Source organism: Myotis lucifugus, unplaced genomic scaffold (assembly GCF_000147115.1).
Source record: "Myotis lucifugus unplaced genomic scaffold, Myoluc2.0 scaffold_537, whole genome shotgun sequence".
NCBI classification, from domain to species: domain Eukaryota; kingdom Metazoa; phylum Chordata; class Mammalia; order Chiroptera; family Vespertilionidae; genus Myotis; species Myotis lucifugus.
In genome coordinates this window covers 494917-510928 of record NW_005871585.1, presented here as the reverse complement: position 1 = coordinate 510928, position 16012 = coordinate 494917, and the positions used below count along the sequence as shown (strand labels likewise).

Sequence of the window (16012 nt, the reverse complement as noted above, 5' to 3'; positions counted from 1 at the left end):
CATGGCATCGGAGGGCGGGAGGGCCCGGGCGCAGGCCAGGTCGCAACCCCAGACCCCACTGGGGCTGGGGTTGCGGGCTGGCCTGCGCAGAGCGATCCCCCATGGCGATCGGAGGGTGGGAGGGCCCGGGCGCACACCCGACTGTGTGGTCTGAGTTTGCTGCTGCCTATAAACCGAGAAAAGTTGTAAAATGAAGTACTAATCTCTAGGGTTTAGGTCAGACCAAGGAGTAGTGCCACTCAGCCAGAAGCTGGCTCATGGCCAGTGCGGAGGTGGTGGCAGGAGCCTCTTCCACCTCCATGGCAGCACTAAGAATGTCTAACTAACAATTTAGGCCCGATCCCTTGGGGGCCTAAGCCTTTAGTCGGACATCCCCCGAGGGCTCCCTGGCTACCGAAGGATGTCTGACTGCAAGCTTAAGCCTGATCCCCCGGGGAGTGGGCCTAAGTCAACCGGTGGACATCCCCCAAGGGGTCCTGGACTGCAAATGGGCGCAGGCCGGGCTGAGGGACGCACCCCCCACCCCCACCGAGTGCACAAATTTTGTGCACTGGGCCTCTAGTCTAATCTAATAAAAGACAAACATGCAAATTGACCATACCTTCGTTACACCTTAAGCCACACCCACCAGCCAATCAGTGCGACTATATGCAAATTAATCCAACAAAGATGGCGGCCGGCAGCCATGGAGCTGGAGCGAGCAGGAGGCTTGGGTTGCCCCTGGCGATGGAGGAAGCCAAGCTTCCCGCCCACCCTGGCCGGCTCTGAGCTCCACTCAAGGCTACAAAGTTTCAATTATAGAAGGTAAATAAATCTCAGAATAAAAAAAGAAACGACCTCTAGTCTATCTATATAAAACCCTAAAATGCAAATCGACCAAATGGCGGAATGATCGGTCACTATGATGCGCACTGACCACCAGGGGGCAGATGCTCAATGTAGGAGCTTCCCCCAGCCCACAGGGCGGTGTGGGGGAGGGGGCGGTGAGTAAGTGGCGCTAGGCCAAAGTGGGTGCAAGCAGGGGCCCTGATCGCCCTGCCAGTTTCCCCACAGATAGACCTTGATCACAGGCCAGGCCTAGGGGCCCTACCCGTGCATGAATTTCGTGCACCGGGCCTCTAGTTATATAAATACATGGCTTCCAATGAAATGTGACTTTATTCCTTGACCCCAATTGATTGTCGAGGATTGGCACCCAACCCATATTGGGCTAATCCGAGTCCTTCCCTAGGAATTCTGGAATTGAACTTGATAAAAAAGTTGTGTTTTTCCCAGTGAAGTTTTTAGACATAAAGCCTAGAGTTATTTGCAGTTGTGTTTCCCAGTACCTGATCCAGAGAAGTGGAGGAGCCTGGTCTATGGAAAGAGATAAGAATAAAGCACATGTTCAGAAATGCATCTTGACTAAGTTTTTTGTTGAGGGTCAATCATATATTGCCCATTGGTGTTATGGGTCACCTCAGTATTCTTGATATTAATTCCTTTTTTAAAAGCTGGCTCAAGTTGGATTTTGCCTGTAGTAATAAAAAATCAATGAACTTTGTTCATACTTTTGTGCAACATATTTCAAAGAATGTTTCTCAGAACATTTATCCATTGGCTAACTTCCTTTTTAAAAAAGGGGATAAGGTTCTATGATTAAACAAATCTAGGGGAGTGCTTAATTTTTATCCCCCATTGAGATTCACAGTGTATGTTAGCACAGTACTATAAGTTTCTAAGAACGTGTGCGGATTTTGTTTTTAAATATTTTTACTTTTACATACTGATTTATTTTATATCTATATGTAAAATAAATATCATACTCCCTCTGTCCCAAAATAACAGTAGCAAGTGAATATTTAAATGGGAATTATTGGTGAATGCAGCTGTAAGTTATGTTGTAGCGCAAAATTGCGAAGCCTTCATTCAAAATCAATGTTTCATGACATCTGTCATTTGTTTTGACACATCTTTCAATTTTTAGGTTAATCTAATTATTACAAATTATAACTATTTTTCTAATTTTATCCACTGATCGAAATCAATTGTTTTATTTCAGTTGAATATCAACCCATTGTAAAAGTAAGATGAAAAAAGAGAGTTTTCAAGCAAAGATCAAGTTGCGATTGTCTAGTTCTTGATGCATCAAAAGAAAAAGGAAAAGTTGCAGAAAGGTGCAATTATATTAGCTGCAAAACAATTTAAGTGCAACAGAATGACCATATCAAGAATTTGGAAACGTGCTTCCGAAAATAATTGTCAAGGAGAATCTTATGCTAATGTTGATTCTTTGAAAAAACAAAACTATGGACGTAAATGCAAAGATTATGGAGAAAAACTTGAAAAACTTAGACATATTCCTCTTAGCAGAAGAGGTATATTAGCCTTTGATAATATTTCTCCCAAAATACTGGATAATACATTTCTGTCACTTCAACAAGTTATGCTGGAAGCAATGAAGAACGATGGCTCCAATAATTTTAAGCTCACGCATGTAGGGAAAGCAAAGCTTCGCAGCCAAGGGATCCTACTTACAAGTTTAAAATGCAATAACGAAATTATTGAAAAATCCAGAAACTATCTGAACACTCAAAATAAAAATTAGGAGTACTATTTTTAATTTATTGTTTAATTTAATCTAGTTTTTTGATAATAAATGTTGCGTTCTATATTTATTTTCTTTTGCTACTATTATTATGGGACAAATTACATTCATCTACTGCTACTATTATTATGGGACAGAGGGAGTATAATATTTACAATATTAGCCATTTTTAAGTGTACAGTACAGTGATGTTACCTAATTGTACCTTGTTGTGCAACAGATTTCTAGAACTTTTCATCCTGCAAAACTGAAACTCTATACCCATTGAACAACAACTCCTCTTAATCATATATATATATATTTGTAATAGCACCTCGGTCCTATTTGAAATGAAACTAAGTATAAAAGAGTAAATGATTGTAATAAAATTGTCTAGAGCAGGAGTCCTCAAACTACGGCCCGCGGGCCACATGCAAATACAAATATTGTATTTGTTCCCGTTTTGTTTTTTTACTTCAAAATAAGATATGTGCAGTGTGCATAGGAATTTGTTCATAGTTTTTTTTTAAACTATAGTCTGGCCCTCCAACAGTCTGAGGGACAGTGAACCTGCCCCCTGTTTAAAAAGTTTGAGGACCCCTGGTCTAGAGTAAGATTTTAAGTGCAATTAATGTTAATATAGATATTCCTAGAGAATAATTCTAAGATGACTGAAAATTTGTATGGTTACAAATCAAAGAGTGAAATAAAGTTGGAAATATGTCAAAATTATTTTGCCTTTTAAATGTGTATATAAAAGCATTACTAAGTTTCGGAAACATTTATTTTGTTTGTAGGTTTTGTCAGGTTTTTAGAAGGCTATTATATTGTGTTAATAACTAAAAGGAGGAAGATGGCAGATATTGGAGGTCATGCAATATATAAGATTGAAGATACGAATATGATCTATATACCCAATGATTCTGTACGGATTACTCATCCAGATGAAGCTAGGTATGTACTGATGGTAATTACTATTTTTTAAAATGTGGTAGATCAAATAGAAAGCAAAATATAGTCAACAGATTACAAATGTTATGTTAAAAATGTAAAAAGTTGGCTTATAATTCTACAACTTTTGTTCAAGAGCTCTTAAAAACCTCCATTATAACAGTTGATTCAGGTGAGGATCAACAATGGCTGCTGAAAGCATTAGGTGGGAAGTTATTATTGATAAACAGAATATTCATTCAGTCTCAACATATACTATATGAATCTCTTTATTATTTACAAAGAGGAAGAAAATGGCAAACATACTTAACCAAATGATCAAACGTAGCATTGCCGATAATGAGACAAAACTGACATTATTTGCCTCTTAATGTGAAAAAATGGGAAGGACACAGATTACCTGTGTAGTTTTCTTGCTTAAAATATTTCACTTGAATCTAAGCATGAGGAAAAATCAGACAAATCCATATTGTGGGACATTTGGTTAGACAACTGGTTGGGGCTCTTCAAAAATGTCAGTGTCAACAAAGACAGAAAAAGCCAGACGACTGTTCTAGAATTTAGAGCAGACATGACAACCAAATGTAATACTTGAATTTCTGTTGAATTCTGGATTAAAACGTGTGCTTGCACGCATGTGCATGTAATCATACACACAGAGCTATTAAGAAATTTATTGGAATAGTTTGTATATGGATTGTTATAGACAAGGTAAAATTGAATCAATATCAAAATTTGGTTGCAATGACGATACTGTGATTATTTACAAGATGGTTTTGATCAGAATAGATATAGGGTGTCCCCAAAAATGTAAATACACTTTAACAACTGATAACTCACTTAATATTCACTCCTTTTCAGGTTTAAGTGATTTGAAATAATGGGTGAAGCCAGACTAAGCTTTGAACAATGAAAATTTATCCTAAAGTGCCACTAGACATTTTTTTATGGGGATACATAAAATATAAAGTTTACGGTACAAAACTGGCAACAGTCGATGAATTAAGGGCACACAAATACCGAATGAAATTATTCTTGATGTTTGCGATTCCATTGCTTCATATTATCAATAGTGCCTGGACCAGAATGGTCATCAGTTTGGAAACAAGCATTGACAAAAAAAAAAAATACTCATTTCTGTAGATTCTTTTAAATTTTGAAAATTGAACTGTATGTTAATAAACACTGACTTTATAATCATTCAAAATGTGTATACATTTTTTGGGACAACCTGTATGTCCCAAAATATTTAGGAGTGAGGTGTCATCATCTGCCACTTGCTAAAAATGTTTTAGAAAATTTATGATCAAAAATCTTTAAAAAGAATATGGAAAAATTTTAACACTTATTTATTGTGAGTGGTAGATATGTGGATATTTTTTCTATATATTTATTTTTTCAATTTAAAACACTTTCCAATTTAAAATTATGATGATTCACAAACATTTCGGTTATTTATTTTAGTTACGCTCCTGTCTCCAACCTCATAGCATTTGCAAAGCACATTGTAAAAACAAGTTAAAGTGCCCCATGCAAGTACATGATTTTCCTTCGGTGGCATCATCAGTGATGAGGGAATGGTCAAATGTAAGGTTCAGGTTCTCTGAAGGGATGACCAACAAACTTAGAAATTGCTTCAGCCCCAGCCATTTGGCCCAGTGGATAGAGCATTGGCCTGAGGACTGAAGGATCCCGGGTTCGATTCTGGTCAAAGGCATGTACCTTGGTTGTAGGCTTGATCCGCAGTCAAGGTGCATGCAGGAGGCAGCCAGTTGATGTTTTTCTCTCTCACATAGATGTTTCTCTCTATCTCTCTCCCTCCCTTCCACTCTCTCTAAAAATCAATAGAAAAATATCCTCGGGTAAGGATTAACACACACACACACAGAAATTGCTTCAGATGAAATCCTTAATCCAGTTATGGATTGAATTTCTCAGTTTTAATGAGTATATTTACAAACATAAATGTACTTTTGAGTATATGTTAAGCTATGAAAAAATAATAGTAATATGCTTTTTTTTTTTTTTAGGTACCTACGAATATTTCAAAATGTGGATCTATCTAGCAATTTTTACTTTAGGTAAGCTTAAGCTTAGTTTTTCTCCTTTCAGCCACTTAAATGTTTATATTATTTTCTAGGAGGTAAAAACAGAATCAGAGGACACATTAGTACTTTTTGTATTTTTTTAAAAATGGCCAACAGTAAAACAATACTAAATTATAGTAGAGCATTATGATAGAGTATTATACTTCCACTGATGTGACCAATATGTAGGCCTAATAGATACAGAGTTGTGCTACGTGGGAAAATCTATCAGAACACTGTCAAAACTAAAAAGTAGAACACAAAATAGCATGCACCAGTACAGACTTGAGTCACAGGGACTAAAAGAGGACCTAGAGTGCTGTAGCTATTGGTGTCATATACTGAATGGGGTACTTTGCATTATTTTAAAATTGTTAATGTAATGAACCATTTACCCATGAAATAACTAAAACATATCTACTATGTAAGAGTGGATTATGTCTTCATTGATGTAAAACTCTGAAGGAAGCTAATTATTTTAGCAGTAGTACTGTGTCGTGAAGGGCTCCTAAAGAAATAATTTTCACTTCCACAAATGTCTATTGGGTGTATATTTCCAGTGTATTTGTCTCAATCATCTGTTTTCAGTCTTTAGTCCTTAATTTTATGTTTATAGCATCTTGAGTTAATTCTGAAGTTTGGTGGTCTTCTCTTCATGTTTTTCAACTTTGCATCCCCATTTTGACTTGTGATCGAGTTATTCCAGTAGTAAAAATATGTAGGGTAAAGTTTGTGTGTCTCATAAGTAAGCTTTAAAAAGCACTATACTAAGGGTGTCAGCCTGTGGACCGAAGGGTCCCGGGTTCGATTCCAGTCAAGGGCATGTTCCTCGGTTGCAGGCTCCTCCCCGGCCTGGGCCCTGGTCAGGGCTCATGCAGGAGGCAACCAAACGATGTGTTTCTCTCACAGCGATATTTCTCTGTCTTTCCTTCTCTCTTCCACTCTTTCCAAAAATTAATGAAAAAATATCCTTGGGTGAGGATTAAAAATAAATAAATAAATAAATAATAAAAACACTATGCTACATTCTTAAGATTTAGCTAGCATAAAGCAATTGTTTTAAATAGGAAGAATTGATTGTTTCAAGTAGCTATTGCTTCAGTGTGAAGCAAAAAACCTTCTTCCACCCTCCAGCTTCATTGAGATATTGACGTATAACATATGTAAGTTTAAAGTATACAATGTGATGATTACATACATGTATATACTGCAAAATGGCTACCACAGTAAGGTTAATTAACACATATTACCCCTCACATAATTTTGATTTTGTGTGTGTGCTAATATTTAAGATTACTCTTAAAAATTTCAAGTGTATAATTCAGTATCATTAATTATAGTTACTGTGCAGTGCATTTAATCCCCAGAATTAATTTGTCTTACAGTTGGAAGTTTTTACCCTTTGACCAACATCTCCCATTCCCATTCCCTTAACCCCCACCCCTGTCAACTACAACTCTACTATCTATAGCTCAGTTCTTTTATATTCTGCATATAAGTGAGAACATACAGTATTTGTCTTTCTCTGTCTGACTTACTTCACTTAGCATAATGCCGTCAAGATCCATTCATGTTGCTACAAAAGGCAAGATTTTCTTTTTATAGCTGAGTAATATTTCATTATGCATGCATGCACGTGTGCCTGTGTGTGTGTGTTTGTTCACATCTTTATATATTCATTCGTTAATGGACTCTTAGGTTGTTTACACATCTTGGCTATTGCAAATAATCCTGCAATAAGTATGGAGGTGCAGATGTCTCTTTGAGATAGTGATTTCATTTTCTTTGTATATATACCCAGATATGAGCTTGCTGGATCATATGGTCGTTCTACTTTTAATTTTTTTGAGGAATCTCCATACTGTTTCCCATAGTGGCTATACCAATTTACATTCCCACCAACAGTGCAAAGGGTTCCCTTAACATCCTCACCAACACCTGTTTCTTGTCTTTTTGACATTCTAACAAGTGCGAGGTGATATCTCATTATGGTTATAATTTGCACTTCCCTGATGTGATGTTGAGCATGTTTTCTTGCTTTTGTAGGCCATGTGTATTCTTTGTCTATTCAAGTCTATTCAAATCCTTTGCCCACTTTTAATTGGACTGTTTATTTTTTGCTATTGAGTTGTATGAGTTCCCTGTGTATTTTGGATATTAATCCTTTATCAAATAGATGGTTTGCAGATTTTTTTTCCTCTTCCATGGTTGCATTTTTATTCTGCTGGCTGTTTCTTCTGTGCAGAGCTTTTTAGTTTAATATTTCTGTGAAAAATGTCATTGGAATTTTGATAGGGATTGCACTGAATCTATAGATGTCTTTGAGTAATATGGGCATTTAAACAGTTTTAATTCTTCTGTTCCATGAGCACAAGATATCTTTACTTTTACTTAAGTCTTCTTTAATTTCTCTCATCAATGTCATAATTTTTAGCATACAGAATTTTCACTTCCTTGGTTAAATGTACTTCTAAGTATTTTTTTTTCTGAGATTGAAAAACCAACAGTTTTTAGCCATGTGAGATTAGATGCTAGTAAAATTAGAATTGTGGTATCATCAAACAATTATGGTAAAATTGAATTTCACAGATGAAACAAAATCAATTTCAACAAATTACATGAAAAATTAAAGATAAAGTAGTAATTGAAATAATGTCTCCAGATAGAATTGTAACCATCTTAAAATATGACAAATATTTTACAAATTTGTATAAACATAAAGAAGTCTTGATACCTTTTGAAATTCTTTGCTAAAATACATATAACTAGAGATACTCATAAAAATTATTACTTATGTCAAATAAGTATTAATGGGTTTCTTTTGGCTTAAAAGTCAAATTTTATTTACACAGACTGTTCAGACTATTATAATTTCTTGGGTGGCTGTTACTTTCTAAAACATGTTTCACTATAATGGCTTATGCTACATTCTTTTTTTTTATTAGTTAAGGTATTACAAATGTGTCCTCATTTCCCCCAACCGAATTATTTTTGTTCACAGTTAAACTAGAATACAGACCATGCACTGTTGTAGTGGATATTGTAACATCTATAGAGCTACATTCAGATATACATGGGAGTGTGACACTTTTGCATAAGGCCATGTAGTTAGATTGATTCCATCATTAATAATGAATAGAATTATTTTTGTTCACAGTTAAACTAGAATACAGACCATGCACTGTTGTAGTGGATATTGTAACATCTATAGAGCTACATTCAGATATACATGGGAGTGTGACACCTTTGCATAAGGCCATGTAGTTAGATTGATTTCAGTGTGAAGCAAAAAATGCACATTGCAAATCAACGAGTGTAGGTTACTCATGTTGTATTGTACCTTTCTAGACATGCACATGCCTCAATCATGCAATGATTTCTAAATTTCCAATTATATTTATGGTTCACTATGTTTTACAGTGCTTATTTGGACAGCATTGCTTTTAGGTATAGTAACAGTTGCTAAGTAATTTAGTTCACAGTTTTTAATTCCATATGGGAGCCAAGGCTGTGAAATATCTTTTGCTTTTGTAATTCTTATTAACTTTCAGTTATGTTCTCAGTTACAGCTATGATTTGTCCCACTCGCTTCAATATAATCTCACTGTCTTGCGAATGCCCCTGGAGATGTTAAAGTCAGAAACGACCCAGACTCGCTCGGAGAGTTTCGACATCTTTGAAGATGAAGGATTGATTACACAGGGTGGAAGTGGTAGGTGGTTCTCAGCACATCTAATGTATGTTAATGTAGCCTCCGTGAAATGGCATCTCATTAAATTCACTCACTTTCCCTCATATATCTCCATCCCTCGTTGCTCTTTGTCCTTACATGAGTTTGTTTCGGATATATGAACTTGACCAATTCATTTTCATAGAGATCATTAATCACCAGGTGATTTTGTGAGCCAGCCAGAAAATTGTATGCTGACATTTCGTAGCAAATTTTTATGTACTTTTTTATGGAATGCATTCAGGTCTGTACTTCGATGAAGTTAAAATAAGGAATTTTGTTTTTAAATATTGGAGAAAACTCACTACCAATTCCCCCCACACCCCCCACAGTGACCAGTTAAATATGGGCTGAATTTTAGGGGAAAAAATCACCATGGGTTGTCTATTGTGTCCTAGACATTTATATACAAAGTCCCTAATCTTCATAAAAACTGCTTAGTTGGTAAAATGCACGTTTAAAGAAATAAAGACTAAGTAGGAAACTGAGGCCTGAGATTAACATCACATGACCAGTGTCCAGAGGAGCCAGTGCAGCAGGTCAGAGGCTATTCTTACTGTGGTCCCAGCTTGACCCACTGGGACCTCATAGGCCTTGCTTCCGTCAGGACCACTGCAGGACCATTGTGTGACCAGTCTAGGGTGACCCTGGAGATCCTGGACTAACCAGTCACACAACAGAATCCGTAGCTTTACCCCTAGATTTTTGGGTTGGTCCAGAACTCTAAAGCCAGAGGCATTGCTAAAGTGAATGTTGTGAGGGAATCATTGCAGACCTAAAGCTAAGGCAGTTTAGCTGAATTGGATCTATTATGGGATACGTAGTAAGTCAGTAGTGTCTTGGATGCCCGGTTTCTATGCAGCGTAAGTGAGAGTGATGAAGATGTGGGTGCAGGAGGTAGAATGTAATGTAGAGTTCCAAAAGGTTTGTCCTTGCAGGACCCTCAAGAAGAGGCTGTGCTCTATTCACATTTTGCCAAAGGTTCTGGTCCACTCTAAGAAGACTTCGACTTTTACTAACACTGAATGTCATTTCTGTCATTGCCCTTAATTGTGGTTAGTTTATTGGATTGACTATCGCTTGAGCTAAGATCAAACCCAGTGCACCCTCCCTACTCCAGAACATCCAGATCACATACATTTGCCCTGATTCAGATATGTGAGTTGTAACCTACACTACTAGAGACAGGTGGAGGGTAAAATAGTGTGTTTCTGAATATTTGCTTGTATTATTTCTTGTAAATATCACCCTTAGTAATAGAAAATCTAAAAGTAGTAGTACATTTGCACTACATGTCATCCTAAATAAAAATTGAATATCTGCCTGGGATCTGAATTAAGCCTCTGAAGCCACTTCATTTTTTACTCTCTAGAGCAGTGGTTCTCAACCTGTGGGTCGCGACCCCTTTGGGGGTAGAATGACCCTTTCACAGGGGTCGCCTAAAACCATCGGAAAACACATATATAATTATATATTGTTTTTGTGATTAATCACTATGCTTTAATTATGTTCAATTTGTAACAATGAAATTGGGGGTCACCACAACATGAGGAACTGTATTAAAGGGTCGTGGCATTAGGAAGGTTGAGAACCACTGCTCTAGAGCAATTGTACTCGATAGTTATGAGTAACAGTGTGTATTAGATTTTTATAGCTGCTGTAACAAATTACCAAAAACTTAATGGCTTAAAACTATACAGATTTATTATCTTATGGAAGTCAGAAGTCCAAAGTAGTTCTCAGTGGACTAAAATTTGGGTGTGGGCAGAGCTGCATTCTTTTCTTGAAAATGTAGGGAAAAGTTTGTTTTCTTGTCCTTTCCATCTTCTAGAAGCTGCCTGCATTTCCTGGCTCATGGCCTTGTTCTGTCCTCAAAGCCATCAATGGTCAGCCAAGGTTTTTTTCATGTTACATCGCTATAACACTCCTGTTTTCCTCTTTCATTTATAAGGACCCTGATTACAGTGGACCTTCCTGGGTAATTCAAAATAATCTCCCCATCTCAGGGTCATCCGATTAGCAACCTAATTCCATCTGCAACTTTAATTCCTCTTTGCTGTGTAATGTAACATATTCACAGGTTCTGGTGATTAGGACAAATACATGAGGGATCATTACTTCCCACCACAGGGGGAAACTGACAGGAAACAGAGAGCAAGGGTAGAAGATATGGGGGTAGGTAGAAAAAGAAAATAATACATTTTTTAAAAAGTCTCTGCTGTTTCAAGCAGTGTGTTAGTCACTTAGCATATATTATTTTATTTAATCTGAACAGTACCTCAGAGGTGAATAGTAGTAGTATTATAATTTTACAGTTTGGCAAATTGAGTTTTAGAGATGTTAAATAACTTGCCAAAGGTCACAGAGCTGATAAGTGGCAAAGACAGAACTCCGATCCATGTCTGTATTATACATGCTCTGTGTAATGCCTTAAAAGGTCAGAGAAGAGTTAATTTTTGTGAATCAAAACAAGTGTATTTGTCATAGTGTATAAACACTCTTGGTGTATCCTGTTTTGAGAAGAAAAATAGTATTGATTCCCTGCTATCTAGAACTGCTGCAATCTTTTAAATGATTATCTTATAAATATATTTATTTCTTATTTTGCATTTCATAGAACTTTTGATGTTCAATAAATGCATCTAGATATGCTGAAATTGTGTTTGATGAAATTAAACATTATATAGAAAAAACCTCGTATAATGACTATCACTATGAAAGTATCACTAAGGCACCAGGCGTGTTCGCAGGCCTTTATGTGCGTTATCAACTTAGTTCATCTTTACAACAACCACATGATATAGGTACAAGTGAGGAATTGGGCACTGAGATAGCAAGTCACACCTGTCACCTGCTGTTGAGAGGCTGAGCCAGGATTGGGACCCAGGCACTCTGACCCCAGAGTGGTGCTCCCAAACCCTGCTCTGAGCTACCTCTCAGTCTTGTTCATATATTTGTGCGTGTCCTTAATTTCCCTATCATTGTCTTTTCTCTTAGGTTAAAAACTCTCACAAATCAGAAAATCTGTTTGTTCTTTGACTTTGGGTTGTATGAGCACAGCGTTCCAGACAATGATAGGAATGATATCCACTGAAAACGGCAATGCTATTAATCAGCCATTTTATTTTGAAGTTAAAAACAGAAGTTTAAGGTCTTAAAAATGAGCTGAATGTCAACCAATTTCCTCATCTTTCTGATACCAACTTTTGTTTTTCAGGTGTATTTGGGATCTGTGGTGAGCCTTATATGAAGTATGTGTGGAATGGTGAACTTCTGGATATAATTAAGACTACTGTGCATCGTGACTGGCTATTGTATATTATTCATGGGTTCTGTGGGCAGTCAAGTATCCTTTTTTTTTTAAAAAAATTAAGACATGCAATATTAACCTCATGCTGTGCCAATTTGTAGACAGCTATCTACGAATTATAAGATTATAATTATCATGCTGTGTGCCCAACTGGCAAACTTACCCACAATGCCATGTAGTAAAAGTACAAAGAGGCATTCAGATCACTTGAACAGACCAATTATGTACACAGAAAGATAAAAAATAAGGAAGAAAATGCTATGTGCATTGTAAGTTACATGGAGAGAAGTACCATTCTTATTTGAGAAAGGGAGCAGAATCACTTCCCGGTGGGGAGGACGGGGCAGGCTCCCAGGAGAAGTTGAACTTGGCCTGCGCCCTAAACAAAGTCAGGCCTTAGCAGTGAGCAGGGAGTGAGAGCGTGGGTTGGGGGAGCACCGTGAGCGTAGAGGTGGAAAAGTTCATGGGCATGTTCTTGTGGTTTGTGTTTAAAACCCCCGGGAAGTACAATGTAGTGGGAAGGGCTTGGTAGGAGGGACTCAAATAGTCAATCACCAGATTGCTTTGGTGGTCGAACAAAGGACTTTGGGTTTGGTGCTAGGACTTTTGAAAGTTTTTTTTCCAAGAAGGTGTACAAAGGAGTACTTAGGAAGCTTGAGTTGATAGCCATTTTCAAGCTATTAAGTGAAATGAGACTAGAATAAGGGACATGAGTTAGGAAAAATTGCAGTGGTTCAGGCGTAAGGTAATGAAAGCCTGACTGGAAAGGGGTATGATGGATTAAATAGAAGGAGCCTTGGGTTAAGCTGATGAGTTCAATTTTATACTTTTTCCCATTCTATTTAATTTTCTAGCTATGTTGAAACCTTTCAACTAAGCGCTATTATGAGGTTTAGAAAGGCAATGTGTACACTTTCTAGAAGTGGTGTTTAGGTTTTCCCCACACCCTTTTGAAATCACGTAGGGCGTTTGTGCACCTAGCATGTTGTCTAGTTGACATTCTTCCTTGTGTCTTAGATTTTTAAAGACCTATTTTAGAGACTAAAAATTTGCTATTTTAAAGTAGCAACTAGCATAATAGATTATAATTTTAAAGCTCATTAGTTTAAATGATGAATCTAGTCTCCTAGTTATCAAGCATTTAATGAATTCTAGAAGTCTATATGATGATAAAAGCAATTAGTACTTTTAAGCATTTACTACAGGCCACACATTACTTTTATATACATTACCTGGCCTAGTCCTCCCAACTTAATAAAATTAGTTACTTTATTAGTACTTATACCATTTCACAGAAGATGAAGCTGAGGCTTAGAAAGTTTAATGAAGTGACACAGCAATAAGCTGTACGTTGGTTGAACAGTTCACACGTTCAGTTTTTGCAGTTAGGTGACAAATTTGAGTCACTTTCATACTCCATTCCTGAGGGTGATATATTGCTTCATAGTTTAACCGGCTGGTAGGTGACGTGTGCTCTCTCTGAGAGGTGTATGGCCTCTGAAGACTGAGGAAGGAGTGGTTGTACCTGTTTACACCCTTTAGTTGGTACAAGGACAGACCAGGCCTTCCCTTGAGCAGTATCCCTACACCTGGTTACCATTTCCTCTGAAATTCTTAGAAACCACTCCTTAGGGGAGTCTGCTTTTGCCTTATATACCTGCACAATTCAGAAGGACAGTTGGACCCAATGCAGTTTGTTCTTGGGTGTAGCTTTTGGGTATTCTTTAACCTACTCGACAAGATGTATTTAAGTGTGTATTTAAGGTATAATGATTCTCTTGGTTTGGCGTGACTGTCATGAATGCTGAAGAGCTTTAACTTGATTTCTAAGAGCTATTGATCTATGGGCGACCAGTGTATGTCACTCTAATAGCTAGAAGATCCAGTAAGTTTGCGGGGACCCGTTTTCTCAAGAGAGGTGCAAACTGTGAGGTAAGATGGAAAAAATAACAGCGCTGCTGGCATCTTAGCCTTTTAAATCAACTTTCCTGACAGATGAAGCAAAGCAGAATTTTAGAAAGTGGGATGTCTTCGTGTGGGACATTATCAAGAGAATAGTTTTCCAGGGTATCGGAAATTTGTGAGAAATGGGACATATGCACATGTGCTGAGGAATCGGCTGTCTTAGAGCGAGTTATGCAATACCTCAGGGAGTTATGAAATCTCTAATGCTTTGGAGGTGAACCACTTCTGTCCTATATGAAAGCTGTGGTACATACTTAGTGTAGAGACTAAAATAGCAAAGCACCTGCACCCAACAAGTAAGTGGAGGGAACACTTGTTGGAAGTGCATCCTGGTTGAGAAGAATAAGGAGAGGAGGGCATGGGAGCTGTTCACCCCCGTCTCTCTGCTCTAGCTTGGCTCCAGGCAGACTCCTTATTCTGTTCACACAACAGAAATTCATCTGTCCTGCCATCAGTCATGGAATCCCCACTGAGTGCTCCGTCTCTATTTTCAGTAGACAACTTGTCTTAGACAGATGTATGATTGAGTAGACAGAGTGAGTGAGACATTGGATTTTGATACTGATTTAAAACAGCAACATTGTTTTACAAATTATATTAACAATGAAAATAGTTTAAAAAATCAGAATTTGGTAGCTATAATATTTACTTTTGAATATTCATAGGGTAACCCAACAGACATGTTTTTAATGCCTTCGAAATTATTTTTTGTCATATCCTTATATAACTTTTATAGATAAAGCCACTGCAGGACCCTTTTTTTATTTCTTCTGTCCATCACACGCTGTGTGACTCTCACTCTTGTCCTTTCATTCCTCCTTGGTTCTCAGAATTGGATTTTTATATTCTACTGGTCTTCCTAACCTATATAACTCCCTGTAATTGTTTTTCTTTTCTCTCCCTTTCTGCCTTTTGTATCACTCAAGATGTTCTCTACTATTTGTATTACTGGCTATTTCATTTCATTTTTCCTAGTCTATTCTCTGTTTTTTTTTTAATTGCCTTTATTGCATTATAATGGTTTTCCTTTTCTAATATACGCAATGAAAACTTATCAACATTTATCTCTCTCAAAACATTCTAAGAATAGGAATTATAATTTAATTGTGTACTTGAAATTTTTTTCATTAAAAATGTCTAAGAACATAAAATACCTTTCATGTACCTTTCTTTACAGGGTGATGTTGCAAATGAAGTGGAGACTGAACAAATACTCTGCGATGCTTCTGTGATGTCTTTTACTGCAGGAAGTTATTCTTCTTATGTACAAGTTAGAGGATCAGTTCCTTTGTACTGGTCTCAGGACATTTCAACTATGATGCCTAAGCCACCTATTACATGTGCGTGGAACAATATTTTTAATAGTTACTCTTCTTTATACACATTTAGAGATAATTGACTAT

At 37.1% G+C, this 16012-nt stretch overlaps 1 protein-coding gene across 1 annotated transcript in view; it reads left to right on the top strand.

The window, feature by feature from the left end:
• FIG4 (FIG4 phosphoinositide 5-phosphatase) overlaps positions 1-16012 on the top strand; it is a gene marked incomplete at its 5' end in the record, with an annotated part of 87048 nt that overhangs the window by 4696 nt on the left and 66340 nt on the right. Inside the window, 6 exons of the mRNA XM_023745333.1 lie at positions 3364-3520; positions 5548-5598; positions 9168-9316; positions 12552-12680; positions 14476-14576; positions 15787-15949. Of these exons, the coding sequence (XP_023601101.1) occupies positions 3364-3520; positions 5548-5598; positions 9168-9316; positions 12552-12680; positions 14476-14576; positions 15787-15949 (750 nt within the window). The remainder of the gene's footprint in view (positions 1-3363; positions 3521-5547; positions 5599-9167; positions 9317-12551; positions 12681-14475; positions 14577-15786; positions 15950-16012) is intronic.